This window comes from Hyla sarda, chromosome 9 (genome assembly GCF_029499605.1).
Source record: "Hyla sarda isolate aHylSar1 chromosome 9, aHylSar1.hap1, whole genome shotgun sequence".
NCBI classification, from domain to species: domain Eukaryota; kingdom Metazoa; phylum Chordata; class Amphibia; order Anura; family Hylidae; genus Hyla; species Hyla sarda.
Window position 1 is genome coordinate 40,949,493 of NC_079197.1, and position 15,891 is coordinate 40,965,383.

General features: G+C 46.1%; 1 protein-coding gene and 1 pseudogene across 3 annotated transcripts in view; both read right to left on the reverse strand.

Annotated features, from left to right (window-relative positions):
- MPP1 (MAGUK p55 scaffold protein 1) overlaps positions 1-15,891 on the reverse strand; it is a 75,695-nt gene that overhangs the window by 5,816 nt on the left and 53,988 nt on the right. For all 3 annotated transcript variants that reach the window (XM_056537926.1, XM_056537925.1, XM_056537924.1), the window contains 6 exons: positions 13,347-13,432; positions 12,145-12,213; positions 10,542-10,732; positions 9,487-9,590; positions 9,308-9,388; positions 8,377-8,457 (listed from right to left, as the gene is read on the reverse strand). In XM_056537926.1, coding sequence (XP_056393901.1) covers positions 8,377-8,457; positions 9,308-9,388; positions 9,487-9,590; positions 10,542-10,732; positions 12,145-12,213; positions 13,347-13,432 — 612 coding nt within the window. The remainder of the gene's footprint in view (positions 1-8,376; positions 8,458-9,307; positions 9,389-9,486; positions 9,591-10,541; positions 10,733-12,144; positions 12,214-13,346; positions 13,433-15,891) is intronic.
- LOC130292157 (U2 spliceosomal RNA) lies at positions 6,866-6,973 on the reverse strand (annotated as a pseudogene).

The following is a 15,891-nucleotide window of genomic DNA, read 5'->3' on the forward strand; positions in this document are numbered from 1 at the left end:
ATAAGCAACATAATTTTAGTTTACATGTCATTACAAACGTGGCAATACCTGTTATGTATGGGTTTGGGTGTTTGTTTCTTTGGGTGAAAACACAGGGCTTTATTGGAAAAAGGGGCATTTTAGTTTTTTTTACACTATTTATTGAAAATCTTTATTTTAACCTGTCATACTATGTTGCAGGACATCTGTACAACTGCACAGCATAACTGTCAGGATTACCTATGGCTGGACTTTACAGGCTGCCGTATTACAGACAGAGGCGGCCAGCTGTTTGCCTCCTGTCTGCCTAGTATGGCAGCATTTGTGGCAACCAAAAGGGATCCTGCCATCACCTTACGATGTCGCTGCCAAACCCAGAGATTAGCTGTGATCAGGACTGATCACAGCATCTATGGGGTTAAGGTTACATTAACACGTTAATCCACTTCAGGTCACCCAAAGCTGAAAATCCACAAGCAGACAATGTTGCTACCCACTGAAGTCAATGCATAGCAACATAATACAAAAGCTTAATTTAAGATGTGAACGTACCCGTTAAGCATACCTGTCAGATCCCACAAAAGAATTCAGTACAAATAATATATATGTTACTCAGTATCTAATCCTGCACATGTACATCCATTTATGCCTCCATCAACTATATTTATTATTAAAAAAAAAATCACCCTTTTCATTAGCTCATAGTGTTAGAAATCCAAGACAAAATATCTATAATGTTGATAAAACCCATAAAGCTCTTACAAGCTATTTGGGCTAAGGTTAGAAGGAGGCGTCAGAGCTAGCCTTGAAACCAAGGGTCTTCAAGGCTTGTAGAAATATGGCAAAGTTTGTTACTTCAGAGCAGAAACCTCAGATAAAGCTCTGGTGATAAGCAAATGCTTAAAACTTAACCAAAATGTACCCACTGGAGAAAAAAAATAATAATAAAAAAATTGTTAAAAAGGAATGTGTCAGTGTCACTTGAACTAACCTTATGGTACAGGCTTGTGGTGCGGGTGACAATGATTAAAACGATACTTGCCACAGGCCGACCTGTGGCCCCTTTCTCCCGTTATCCTCCCTATTAGTTTTATAATAATGAACAGGGTGACGTCAGCATGCTCCTGGAGTGGCGCCACTGGTACAACAAGCCTGCCGATTGCCGGAGAATAATGGGCAAAAAGTACCACAGAATGGCCCGTGGTAGGGGTAATTTTCAACAGCGTCACCCGCACTACACGCCTGTACCAACAGGTTAGTGCAGGAGACACTGATGACAGATTCCCTTTAAGAATGGGCTACGCCACCTATAATAAACCTTGCTATCACCAAACTGTCACTATTCTTTCAAGCAATAATAGTGCTAGTCAGAGATTCCTATGGATTGCCATGTAGAATCTGTGCACTGTAGAGATTCTAAGCTGCAGCCCAGTGTAAAGTAACAGTACAGTAACAGTACTTGCCCGGAAGGCAAGTCCGGGCAGAGGCAGAGTTGAATAGAAGTCCCAAAAAAATCAGAGACTGGGCGGGAGAGAGGACAGACTTGTCCCGGTTGACCATCCACCCGAAACGATTCAGGGTCTAGAGAGTGAGATCCACATTCTCTAGAGTCTGGACTCTGAGAAGGTCGTCCAGGTAAGGGATCATTGAGACTCCTCTCGACCGCAACAGGGCTAATACTGGCGCAAGGATCTTGGTAAAGACCCGAGGAGTCGAGGCCAGATCAAAGCGGAGGGCTATGAATTGAAAATGCCCCTCCGGAACCGCAAAGCGGAGGTACCGCTGATGGCCGGGAAATATTGAAACATGAAGGTAGGCATCCTTGATGACCAACGAAGAAAGAAACTCCCCTTGTTCCATGGATGCCACTACCGAACGGAGAGATTCCATTTGGAAGTGGCGGAGAATATGCCGGTGAGACGCTTGAGGTCCAGAATCGGTTCACAGAACCGCCTTCCTTGGGGACCACAAAAAGATTGGAATAGAAACCCCGAAAACATTCCCCTGGAGGAACGGGGACAATGACTCCCTAAGCAGGGACTGGAGGGCCTCCCGAAACTGCTTCGCCAGAGAAGGAGACCGGGGGGCTTGGGACTTCCTGAATGTGTGTGGTCCAGATGTCTCAAAAAAGTAAGACGACCTCCCACCCGAGAAAAATCTGTGGGTGGGGGCTTCACTTCATGCGGAAGTGGGATTGCGGTTACCAGATTTGGCCGGAACGGTTGGTGTCCGACTTCCAAGACGGACGCGCCCGGAACGAGGGAGACTTCTTGTCCCGCTAAGGCACCTGCCCAGACCCCTTATTGGGGCCAAAGGTCCGAAAGGACCGGAAGGAAGAGGACTTCCTCTGGGAAGAAAAGCGAGCCTTATTTTGAGGCAACAACTCTTACCCCCCGTCGCCTCAGAGATAATCTCGTCAAGGCGCTTGTCAAAAAGACGGGTACCAGTAAAAAGGAAACTCTTTAAGAGACCTTTTGGAGGCGGTATCCGCATCCCACGCCCTAAGCCACATGGAGCGGCGGAGGGCCGCTAGGAGACCCACAGCAAAGGCAGCACAACAGACTGACTGCATGGAAGCTGTGCACAGAAAGTCCCCAGCTTTAGAGCATTGGAGAACCAAAGCAAAATAGATCCTCTGGAGGGGGGGGGGGGGGGGGGGGGGAATCCCACCAGGATACCCTGACTGAGTTTTAAACACCACACCAAAAGGGCATTGGACACCCATGCAGAGGCGAAGGTGGGAAGCAGAGAAGAGCCTGCTGCTTCAGAGGCAAACTTCGCTAAGGACTCCACCTTCTTGTCTGTCGAGTCCTTGAAGGCAGCCGCATCTGCTAGTGGCAGTGTAGTAGCCTTAGAGAGGCGGGAAATTGGTGGATCCACGAGAGAGGGGAAACCACCTTAGAGGCAAGGTCCTTGGCGAATGGGTAACGCACTTGAACCCTCTTCATTCCCGGGAACCTCTTGTCCGGGTGTCTCCATGCAGATTCCAGAAGGATGTGAAATTCAGCGAGAGAACTGAACCTTTGAGGTGCTGGTTTAGCACGATGAAAGGATACTTTAGGATACTTCACGTCCGAAGATCCTGGGTCCTCTAAGTGAAAGGTGTCTCTTATGGCCGCAACCAATGAGTTCACCGTTTCAACAGTATCTGAGCGGTCCTCTGAGTCAGATGCCGATTCGGAAACCTCATCCGCCAGTTAACCAGGAGAATGTGAACGAGTGGAGGCAGCCCTGGAGGGGGGCGACCCTGACCGGGTACGCGGCTCTGCCGAGGCAGAGCGGCGACTTCGGGAACGTCCTCTGGAGGAGCGACGTCTGAGACCAGATGACATGGGGGGGGGGGGGTCAAACCCACGGGGGGACGCCCACGTCTACTTGAAGACTCAATGCAAGAGTCAGAAGAAGCACCCCTAGTACTCTTGTGAGAGCGTGAGGCTTGTGGAGGAGGAGCGGGACCCTCCAGAGGGCCCGCAGGGCAGACCTCTTCGAGGCAGACAGCACGTCACGGGAGGCCTCAGCCACCGAAAGGGAGACTTGAGTCAAGTCAGCCATACACTGGGATAGGAAGAAACCCAGGCTGGAGGGGCGGCCAAATCCACCAGAACTGTAACATCCGGGGGAGTTAGGGGGCCTGGGGGAGCAGTGGAGCAGGCAGAGCCAGTGGGCTCAACAGAACCAGGCATTTTGGAATTACATGCAGGCAAACTAGGCAAAATAGGAGATTAACAGTCCAGTTGTCTGTTTAGAGGGAGGAACAGATTTGTGTCCCCTGTGGCAGTAAAGTTTTAACCCCAACACTTGTAACACTCCGTCCCTGCTGTGAGGAAACTCTGCTCTATCAGAGAGGAGAACAGGCTAGCCAATAGCCGGAGAGGGGCGTTCCTGGAGCAGGGGCACTGTCTAATTGGCCCCTGCCACTTGCATCGCGCGCACAGCGTTGATTGGAGGGCGATTTGCGCCTCCAGTAAGCTCCGGCAGACCTGTGGGCGGAGCTATAGCGCCCCGGCCGCCGAGAAGAACCATAGTAATGGCGCCCACTCCTTGCCCCGAGCGCACGTCAGCCGCACATGCGCCTGCGGGGGAAGTGAGCGGGCAATACACATATCTGCCGTCAGCTGCCGAAAGTGAAAGTAAGTCGGCGCTTCATGCGCCCGAACAGTACAAGCGCCGCGACTGTCAGCCGCATTGTATAACACACACACACACACACACACACGTGCATAATAATAAAGTAAACCATTCATTCCCAATATGCCATTGCTCGCCACTTTTTTAGAATAAAAGATAGAGCCCCTAAAACAGGCCAGCCCCTTGGACCCTGAAAGGTGGGACAAAAAATGAGTCTCCAGAGGTTGCAAGTCAGCACCTAAAGGGAGAAGAAGATATACTCACCTCAGTCAGAAGAACTTACCTAATGGAGTCTTCTGCGAGGTTCTCAGTCAGCTTTCTGTTACCTGCATCACGCCGAGCTACCATGTGCGAGCGAGGCGAGCAGGGAATAGGGGGACCCGGACCCATGAGGTACAACCCCAGGCGCTGACCGTTGGCGAGATGGGGTGAACAGCGCATATACACAATGTCTGTGCCCCCTCAATCGCAATGGGGAAACAGTGAGCCGCAGTTCCTGAGTCCCCACCTGAAAGAAAACGGAATAAAAAACTAACACATTCCCTAACTAGGAATATAATAATAACACAGAAGACCTGGTCTGGAGAATTCCAGACCATGTCCACCTCCTTCAGACACTAAGCTAAAACTGATTAGCTCAGGGCCTGGAGGCAGGTATATCCTGCTGGGAGGAGCCGACTTTGTTGCCATAGTGTCATACCTCCTAGAGACAGCAGCATACACCCACGGTCTGTGTCCCCCAATGGAGCCGATAGAGAAAAAGGTGTTTTAGACAGTTTTGCAGCCTGGTCACTGTTAATATGTGCTTGTACTAGCAGACAATGGGAAAATATACCATTAGGCACTGGACCCGTGTTTCCCCAACCATGGTGCCTCCAGGTGTTGCAAAACTACGACTCCCAGCATGCCTGGACAGCCAAAGGCTGTCCAGGCATGCTGGGAGTTGTAGTTTTACAACATCTGGAGGCACCTTGGTTAGGAAACACTGCACTGGACAAATATATGGTGGTATTCTTTATGACAGGCACATTTATCATCATTGTTCGTGACTGATACATATACTTTTGTCTACATCTTAAGAAGTGGGAATTGCCACCTAAGAGTTCTACTTTTAGAAACATTAAGTGTGTGGACAAAAATTGTAAGGTATTAAATGTTGCACAACACGCACCAACTTTACATTTTTCAGAAAAATAATCAGTGAATCTGACAAAATTCCTCCTATTGTACTTTTCACAGCCGCTATGCTAGGTATTTCAGCTGTGTCCTGTAAGTGATCAAATCACCATTGGTTCCCTCATATCAAATACAGTGTTATTGTTTGTAGCTTATATCCAGCAATACAACTATATACATTAAGAAAAAGCTATTGTTGAAGCATTAAATCGGGGAGGATAAAGACCTGGGCCAAAGTCAATGTGCCACAGATCTCAGTAAGGGTGCATTCACACCACATTTTTGCAATACAGTTCCCGTATCAGGTTTTTGATGAAAAACTGATTCCTCAAAACCGGACTAAACTGTATGAAAACGTGTGTACAAATTTTAACCCATATACAATTAAAAACCGTATACGGTTTAAAAGATTATTTCCAGGTGAATCCGTAAAAAAATTTAAAACGTATACGTTAACTTTTCACTCCATTATGAATAAAGTTTCACTTGTTTGATTGACATTACAAGAAAAAAAAATGCAAAGTCAAAAACCGCATGGTGAAAACAGGATGGAACGGAACCGTATGGCATATGGTTTTCAATGGAGAGTCAATGCATACAGTTTTCAATACTGTTCCATACGGTTTTAACATTGAAAACTTATTCGGGAACTGTATTACAAAAACGTGGTGTGAATGCACCCTAACCCATATTCAGGGACCAACTAACATCCTAGAAGTCTCAATAATAAGATATTATAGTTGATAAATGTATAATTGTTGTCAGTCCATCTACTTTGAGAGTGACTGTCTGAGATGCTCAGCCCTGAACTCCCCCCCCCCCCAGTCTGTTGCATATCCCCAGATTTACAATCTAAATTAGTACTAGTTACCATATATATTATGCTTTACAAGGACAACATCTAACCCTTCCTTAGATCTATTAACACATTAACTCCTGAGGCAGCATGTTCTACCACTTTACGGTTTGTCAGTAATTGTGAACTTTGGAACTTAAATGAACTTTCGTTCTAACTAAGCATTAACCCTGTATTCCTTCTTTAACTACAAGAAGAATTCGCCAAGGTATCTGCCCACAGAGCTGTAAACGGTCGGTATCCAGCAGCAGGAGTACCCAGGGTTTTTGCAGAGAGGTGCGGAACCTGATGGCCACACACACCTCCCCTAGACTGACAGGAGGGACACCCAAAAGGGCTACCGCATCCTGACAAATCCCGAGAACACACAACACGCAAAAAGTGACACCATTAACAAAAATAAATAAGTGAATGTGTGCAGGTTTACTGCCTGTATATTCGTCCGAATCTATAAAAATTTCTCTGATCCTAGCCAGAAGGCCAGGAATCAAAAGGTGAGTGCCATAAGGTGTAGAGATATGGTGCAAGTGCTTCCACTCAGTGAGCCCATCCTCTTGGAGTTTTGGCATCTCGGGGTCACCACTCCCAGAGGAACAAAAGTACCTCGGCTCTTGACCCTCTCAGCCTCATGGAGAGACCCAAAGGAAGCTGGTCCCATCAGGGTAGCCGTTGAGCTGATTCCGTCGAAAACCAGCCCCGGAACGCCCCGCTACACCTGCCCCCTCCATGCAGCACCAATCCTTACCAGTCATTCATCGATTGTGTTTGATCCACCGATAAAACTGATAAGAACAGATACTACACTTTATCTTAGCAAAAAGGCCGAGAAGCGAATCTTCCCTCCTTCAGTGTGGTAGTCTAAAGGTCAAACCTTACTAGCTAGCAGAGAAAAACCAGCTCACCTCCTCCCAACTCGGGAGTGCATGGATACACACCCGGCTTGGGGCATCTCAGGATATGCATGAGCCTGAAACGTTTCAAGTTTTGTAACGGGAGGTCTGTGCAGGTGTGATTGTGTGTACCTTCTGCTAACTTGGAATAAAGCTTTGTTTAAGTGCTGGATTGTCCATATATTATACATCAAACCTCACTAGCTGCCACATGGATATGAACAGTCCCTCCACCTTTTTTATGCTGTGGAAGGAAAAGGAAAGGAGTGTATTTTTCACTCTCAAATGGTCTTTCCCTTTAGACCAACAGCAGCACATTGTTAATTCCCCCACTGTTCAGCAGAACCGTGGCTCTGGCATATATACAATGAAAGGGGTAGAAGACAAGATGGCACTGTTCAAGTCAATAAATGTTCTGCAACTGTAACCCGGCAGTGCCACTAAACAATTAACAGAGCCATCTACTTTGGTCCCATCTCACAGAGTATATGCCGGAACCACAACTCTGCCAAACAACTGACCCTGAGGATAGGCCATCAATGTAAAATGCCTGGAAAACTCCTTTGACACCTTTGAGGGTGCGTTCCCACAGGGCGTATACGCAGCGTATTTGACGCTGCGCAAAATGTATGGCAGCAGCGGGAAATACGCTGCGTATCCCTTGCTCACTATACACACAGGGCTTTCCGGCGGCAGCCCTATGTGTGTAGTGAGTTTTGGAGGCGGAGCCGCGCGTCACAGATACGCCGGCACACGGCTCCGCCTCCAAAACTCACTACACACATAGGGCTGCCGCCGGAAAGCCCTGTGTGTATAGTGAGCAAGGGATACGCAGCGTATTTCCCGCTGCTCCCATACATTTTGCGCAGCGTCAAATACGCTGCGTATACGCCCTGTGGGAACGCACCCTAAGGGCATTATCAAATATTCAAAAGACACAGCAGATTTCTTTAAAAAAAAATAATAAAAAAAACACAACCACATCTGTCCTTAGGTACTAAAGACTATTTACTTAAGTACAAATCTCCCCCCATACAACCAGATAGTGGCTATATGCCATTGGCATTCATTTGTGAATCAAAGTAAACTTCAAAATAAATCAGTTGAATTAGTGTATATTTGTACAATTCATGTCATTTGCTGTTATTAAGGTTCCATTCAGACCACCATCAGTGCCTCCATTTGGAGCCGTAGATGGCCGTTCCATCAGATTTCACATGAAAAAGAAACAATTGCATGGCAAGCAATTCTTCCCTTCAAAATGGACAACATTATAAGTTAACAGGCTCCAATAGGCACTTTACAAGCTTCTAAATCACTATATATGTGAAAGCATCCAGCACTCACGTGGTAAGGGGTAGCTGAACCTCTCAGGATATTTGGTAAGCAAAACATTTTTTATGTGGCTACGCCCAACTCCGCTGACACCTGTGAAAGAAAAGCAAAATTTACGCGAGGACAGAAAAAGAAAAAATATCCTATAGTCCTGGCCCATGTCCAGTAATTTTGTGAATGACATTCCACATCAACCCCAAGTCATATCCAAGGCAGGAAAGGGGGGGGGGGGGAGGGAATGCCTTGACGACGACGCACAGGGACGTTGCGCATCACTAGTCCGGGGCAGGCGCGACGCGCGGAGAAGAGGGCCCCCCGGTGAAAATGGACAGCCCGCAATGACTAATACTCCCCACTGGACAGTCCCTGCAGCATAGATGACCCGGACAAGCTCACCCTAACTTCCCGCCTAGTGGAGGCGAGTACAAAACAAAAGGGGGGGGGGGGGTGGATGATTACTAAGGCCGCAGTGGTCTTCAACAGCCGTTGGCTGTCCGGGCATGCTGGGAGTTGTAGTTTTGCAACATCTGGAGGTCTGCAGGTCGAAGACCACTGATGAAGGGATTGACAGGCGGTGATGATGAAAAGGGGGGGAGATGACGGGGGTCTGGATGATTACATGGGGGGGAAATAACTTTTCCTGGGTTTTTGGGGTGAAATTAGGAGCCTCGGCTTATATTCGGGTCAGCTTATACTCGAGTATATACGGTAGACATATACTAGTACAATAAATTTAACAAATGCTGAAATAAATCAAACAAAAACTTAAAATAACTTTGCCATGTACTCAGTTTATAGATTTGTTCCCCCTCTCTTTTTCATTGCACTAACTTCACCAAGTCCTATAACTGCTAAATTGCACTTCGCTCCCCCTTATCACCTGTGTTGCAACAAACTTATCTACTTAAGTAGTTTAAAGACTAACCCGTATTATGTTACTAACCAATGAGCACAAGGGTTCTCCTAGTAAAAGCAGGAAGAGACACCACTTCTTCATAAGACACCACATCTAGCTGATCAAAAACTGTAAGAGAAGAAAGTTTAATGCAGATTTAGCATAGCCGAATAAAGTTTGGAATCACTGCTAGTGATGCCTATAACATTATATTAATGTTTACTTACTAGAGCTATGCTTTGCCAAGTATTTATCCTTGCACTTTTTCTTTTTGCTGAAGGGACTACAGCTCTGAGGTATTTGGTTACTTGTATTTGTGCTTGCTACACGCCTAACAAAAAGAGCAAAACAGTTCATTATGTTTTTTTGCCAAAAGACTGCACTCCTATGTTTGTGACCTAGATTCTTTAAAATTCTCCACACCAGGCACCATTAGTAATTTACTATAGGAAAAGCAGCTTGGGTCAGTAAAGTAGAGAATTATAATCGTCCAGCAAAGCTGTTCCTAATGTGTGTGACAAGTTAGATGACCATTTAGAACAACAACCAACAAGTATTAATGTAGCTTCTGTACCTGGCACGGGCGGGGCTTCTGCAGCTAACTGGCACTGACGTCAGCGCCACTTATGAATATTCATCCCCCCTCCCTCCAGTTAGGAGTGGCGAAGAGAGGGAGAACTGGAGGGAGGGGGGGATGAATATTCATAAGCAGCACTGACATCAGTGCCAGTTAGCTGCAGAAGCCCCGCCCGTGCCAGTTACAGCAAGATATCCACAGATAATAAAACTACAATTGCGGGAGAACGGCTGGGCGGATCTGGGTAAGGTAGGGCTCGTTTTAATCAGAGTCTCCCGCACTATCCATTAGTACTTGTTGATAATGCGGGAGAAAATATCTGACAGTTTTCCTTTAAAGTTTATTTTGTTTACCTTCTGCAGCCTGGGCATAGGGATACAGTATAGAGCAGTGGTTTGCAATGTGCAGACCTCCAGATGTTGCAAAACTACAACTCCCGGCATGCTGGGACTTGTAGTTTTGCATCATCTGGAGGTTGACCACCACTGGTATATAGTGTCAGCGCCAGCGGCCGCAACAAACAAGAGGACCAGGAGGGCAGTGCTTGCAGTTGACATTGAGTAGTAGCGCTGGGCCGATAATTCATTAATTCCCGAGGGGGAAGGGCCAAACTGGTATTGCGATATGGGTTAAAATTCATATCGTGCAGCACAAAAATTTCGGTATTCAGTATGAACCGGTATACCGCCCAGCCCTTTGCCTTACCACTCTTGCAATTCAGGTGAAGGTATTAGACCGGCTTTTTCTTCCCCTTGTTTCTTTCCCTGCCACCAGTTAGAATCATCCTTGTTTATGATCTGCAGAATATCTCCAGTACGGAAGCGCAGGCCTGCCTCTCGGCATGGAATGAGGGGGTCAGAAAGAGGGTCATAATCAAAGAGCGCTCGTACAAACATCTAGAGAAAAAAAAAATACACATTTTATTACACAAGAATATTTCAGTATACAATGAGAACATTTCTCCTACCCAAGTTCTTGTGACACTTCTTTCTGACAATCTTAAAGGGGTACTCCGCCCCAAGAGATCTTATCCCCTATCCAAATGATAGGGGATAAGATGTCAGATCGCCGGGGTCCCGCTGCTGACATCACGGCCCGCCCCCTTAATGAAAGTCTATGGCAGGGAGCGTGACGACCGCCACACCCCCTCCCATAGACTTGTAATGAGGGGGCGGACCGTGAGGTCACGAGGGGCGGAGCCGTGATGTCACGATGCTCCGGCCCCTGTATTGCCCGTCATTACGCGCAGAGCGAACTGACATCTCATCCTCTTTCCTTTGGCTAGGGGATAAAATGTCTAGGGGCGGAGTACACCTTTAAGTCTATACTCATTGAATTTTATACTGTAATACTACACAAAATCTGCAGCTACAAGCTGCATCTTTCCATGGGGTTATCAGTTGATTTCTGAATTCAGAAGGTGGACCTGCCGATCGATGGCCAGATTTACGAGATAATCCCTGTGTGTTATAAAAGGAATTTCATTTGTTAGATGTGAGCAGCCATCGAGCTGCCTCTCACAGCAAAGTATCATTAATGGAAAAAGCTATAGACCATCATACGACAGCCAGAATAGACGCTGCCCCGGTAATTTAACAACCCTTCACTCATCAAATAGCTGTTTACAACCACAGCCATTGTGTTCCATCCATTTTCACTCTTCTGGTTTACTGTCTAAAAACATTAAAGGGAAACTGACAGGCTGTTCATCCACAGGTGAATGCAGGTGAGCAGGAGTACAAAGTACCACTTACTGAAATTGGTGCAGCCGTTTAGAAGATATGGCCCCTGCTGCTATATTGCTGTCTCTCTTTAGTGTGCAATGGAGGCAGGGAGCCAGCTTGCAGAGCTTCCCTGCCTCTGTCCTGTATGTTGCGCTATTACTACCGATCTTCTGCTTATTCACTCTTGCGTCACTAGGACGTGAAGGTGAAGAAAAAAAGATTATGCATATGACGGGTGGGCAAAGCACAGCATAGAGGACGGAGGCAGGGAAGCTCAGCAAGTTTGCTCTGCACCTCCATTGCCTATTAAAGAGATTCAGCAATATAGCAGCAGGGCCATGTCTTCTAAACGGCTGCACACATTTTAGTAAGTGGTGCCTCTCTGTACTCCTTTTTACCCTCATTATAACCTAGTGTATTGGGTTTAGTGTGTGTAAACAGCCTGTCAGTTTCCCTTTCACTCTTGCTGCTCTGGAATGAAGTGCAGTAATTCAGCTAGACAAACCCCTACACCAAGGCTGCTTACGAGTTCACATCATTTGCCTGGTATTTTAGGAGCCAAATAAGTTGCAGAACAGATTCACCTGAAGTGGGAGCTTACGGTTGCTTTGCGTTGGGGACACCTTTAGAGTGATCGTTCCTTTGCTTTCTTTCTACACAAGGAAAAGAACAATACCAAGTCAACAGGCGGTATGTTATGCATGCTTATTGTGTCATGTACCAACCAGAGAAACATTTCGCCTCAATATTTCATCTAAAAATCAAAACTAAGCCAAATGTAGGACTGAAACAACTAATTATGAAAATAGTTGTCAGCTATATTCATAATCTATTAATTGGATGGCCGATAAGTTGGTCAGCCAATTTCTAAAGTTTGCATACACTTAGCTTTTATCACTAAGTATATCTGCAACTGTGGTCCTCAGCAGCCTGTTTAGTGAAGAAGGGGCCCAGCACAAAATCTGCTGTTTCCTGCAGATCCTTTCTGCAGCTTTTGTAAGTCCCCGGTTGTCAGGCTCTGTGCTAAAGGACAGATTTGCAATAGTTGCAAAGAAAAGACGCAGGAAGTGGAAGATTATTTGTGCTGGACCCCCACTTCACTAAATAGGTTGCTGGAAGCACATAGGATGAACAACCAGGCCCCTCGTATAAGGCCACAGATGATAAACGGGGCAGGGTGGGGGATAATAGCCCTTACCAGGAAGAAGAAAAAAAAATAAAAAAGAATTATATATTTTATATTTAAAGAATTATACATATTTAAATATAATAAAAAGCTCCTCCTCTCAGCCTCTGCAAAGCTCAGCATCTAGCCGACCAAACAAACTCTCTCAACACACAATGTATCCCTTACCTGAAACGTAAAGACAGATGACCTTCAGTCCGATCCACTCATTACCTCCCTGAGGCCCACGGTTTTAGGTCCAGTGGGAAAACCGCATACGGGACAAAACTGATCGGACCAGGGTCAGCACTTCACTCCCGTCGGCTCATTGAAATGCATTACATACGGGCCGCATACAGCAGGTATACGGGAGTGCCCGGTTTTAGCTCCCCCCAGCCATATGCAGTCCCGTATTGCATAAAACGTGGTGTGATCCCAGCCTAAACTACTCACAAATTATCTTCTCCACTATGGTTATTTTTATTTGATTAGTCAATCAAAACAATAAATCGTCCAACTAATCAATTATGAAAATAATAAGTTATTTGCAGCACTAGCCACATGTAAAAAGGAAATAACTGTCTGCACTATAAATTATTTAGACATTCCATAGCCCCTCACCAAGACACTCTGCAGATGGTCCACACTTTGGCTTTGGACGCTTGTTCCATTGATTTCAAGAATTTCATCACCAACATGAAGAGAACCTTAAGTCAAGGAGAACGCAAACACGTTACATCACACACACATACCTGGGGAGATTCAAACCTTGTGCACAGGAACAGGGGGCAGGTTCCAGGTTTCATTTTTAAAAATGCCTCTGAAAAATTAGGACTGGAATCTGATTGGCTGCTATGGGTAACTGCTCCACTGTTCCTATGCACAAGTTTTGAATCATCTGAGAAAACATGTATTCTATACACAACATTAAAATAAATAGGTCTAACTTTTTGTTTCAGAGTATCTAATCTAAAAATAAAAAATTCAAATTGTTTTCAATAGAAACCTCCTACTACTCTGTCTTTAGCTGCTATACGATCTAGGAGTGTCCATGGTAACAGACAAACAAAACATGCGCAATCTGATCCAGCCATCCATACTCCATGCCCTCACTTCTTTGTAATCTAGGTAAAATTACATTAACAAGATATGAAGATACGGAGGACAAACTTGAGTACGACTACAGGATCAGACAACTCAGAGGTGATTATCGGTAACCATGGAGATATAGCTCCTGTGCAGACCGGCGCATCTATACAACAGTAGAACAGTTTCAAAGAACACTATTTGTAAAAATGCTTGTTTTTCTAAATGTTTCCTTTTTCCATATTAAACAGTGATCACCTATTCCTAGCATAGACCATCAGGGTGGGATGGACCTTAGAACTACACAGATCAGCAAAATGAACAGGCCACAGTTCTGAGCCCCATGGCCTGTTACATGCAGTAACACAGCAATGTCCAGGATAGTACACTGCTCAAAAAAAACATAAAGGGAACACAATGTAACTCCAAGTCAATGACACTTCTGTGAAATCACACTGTCCACTCAGGAAGCAACACTGAGAGAATCAATTTCACATGCTGTTGTGCAAATGGAACAGACAACAAGTGGAAATTATAGGCAATTAGCAAGACACCCCCAATAAAGGAGTGGTTCTGCAGGTGGTGACCACAGACCACTTCTCAGTTCATATGCTTCTGGGCTAATGTTTTGGTCACTTTTGAATGTTGGGGGTGCTTTCACTCTAGTGGTAGCATGAGTCAAAAATCCACACAAGTGGCTCAGGTAGTGCAGCTCATCCAGGATGGCACATCAATGTGAGTTGTGGCAAGAAGGTTTGCTCTGTCAGCGTAGTGTCCAGAGCATGGAGGCGCTACCAGGAGACAGGCCAGTACATCCGGAGACGTGGAGGAGGCCATAGGAGGGCAACAATCCAGCAGCAGGACCGCTACCTCCACCTTTGTGCAAGGAGGAGCAGGAGGAGCACTGCAAAAGGACCTCCAGCAGGCCACGAATGTGCATGTGTCCACTCAAATGGTCAGAAACAGACTCCATGAGGGTGGTATAAGGGCACAATGTCCACAGGTTACAGCCCAACACCGAGCAGAACGTTTGGCATTTGCCAGAGAACACCAAGATTGGCAAATTCACCACTGGCACCCTGTGCTCTTTACAGATGAAAGCAGGTTCACACCAAGCACGTGACAGATGAGAGTCAGGAGACGCCGTGGAGAATGTTCTGCTGCCAGCAACATCCTCCAGCATGACCAGTTTGGTGGTGGGTCAGTAATGGTGTAAGGTGGCATTTTTTGGGGGGGGGCCGCACAGCCCTCCATGTGCTTGCCAGAGGTAGCCTGACTGCCATTAGGTACAGAGATTGGATCCTATGACCCCTTGTGAGACCATATGCTGGTGGGGTTGGCCCTGGGTTCCTCCTAATGCAAGACAATGCTAGATCTCATGTGGCTGGAAAGTGTCAGCAGTTCCTGCAAGAGGAAGGCATTGATGCTATGGACTGGCCCACCTGTTCCCCAGACCTGAATCCTATTGAGCACCTCATGTCTCGCTCCATCCACCAAGGCTACATTGCACCACAGACTGTCCAGGAGTTGGTGGATGCTTTAGTCCAGGTCTGGGAGGATATCCCTCAGGAGACCATCCGCCACCTCATCAGGAGCATGCCCAGGCATTGTAGGGAGGTCATACGGGCACGTGGAGGCCACACACACTACTGAGCCTAATTTTGACTAGTTTTAATGACAAAATTGGATCAGCCTGTAGTTAGGTTTTCCACTTTGATTTTGAGTGTGACTCCCTATCCAGACCTCCATGGGTTGGTAAATTTGATTTCCATTGATCATTTTTGTGTGACTTTGTTGTCAGCATATTCAACTATGTAAAGACGAAAGTATTTCATACTATTGGTTCATTCAGATATAGGATGTGTTATCTTAGTGTTTCCTTAATTTTTTTGAGCAGTGTAGTTCTGTCTGATATTGCAGCTGAGTCCACTGTCCGATGCGAGAACCACTGATCTCCAGAACTAAAAATAGTTTAAACTGGTGAGAGCAATAAACCGCATTTATCTGCTAGGGCTTTTTATCTACAGATTCTGTACTGGTAATTGTGGATATATTAGTGGCTGATTTTATTTCACAGGTT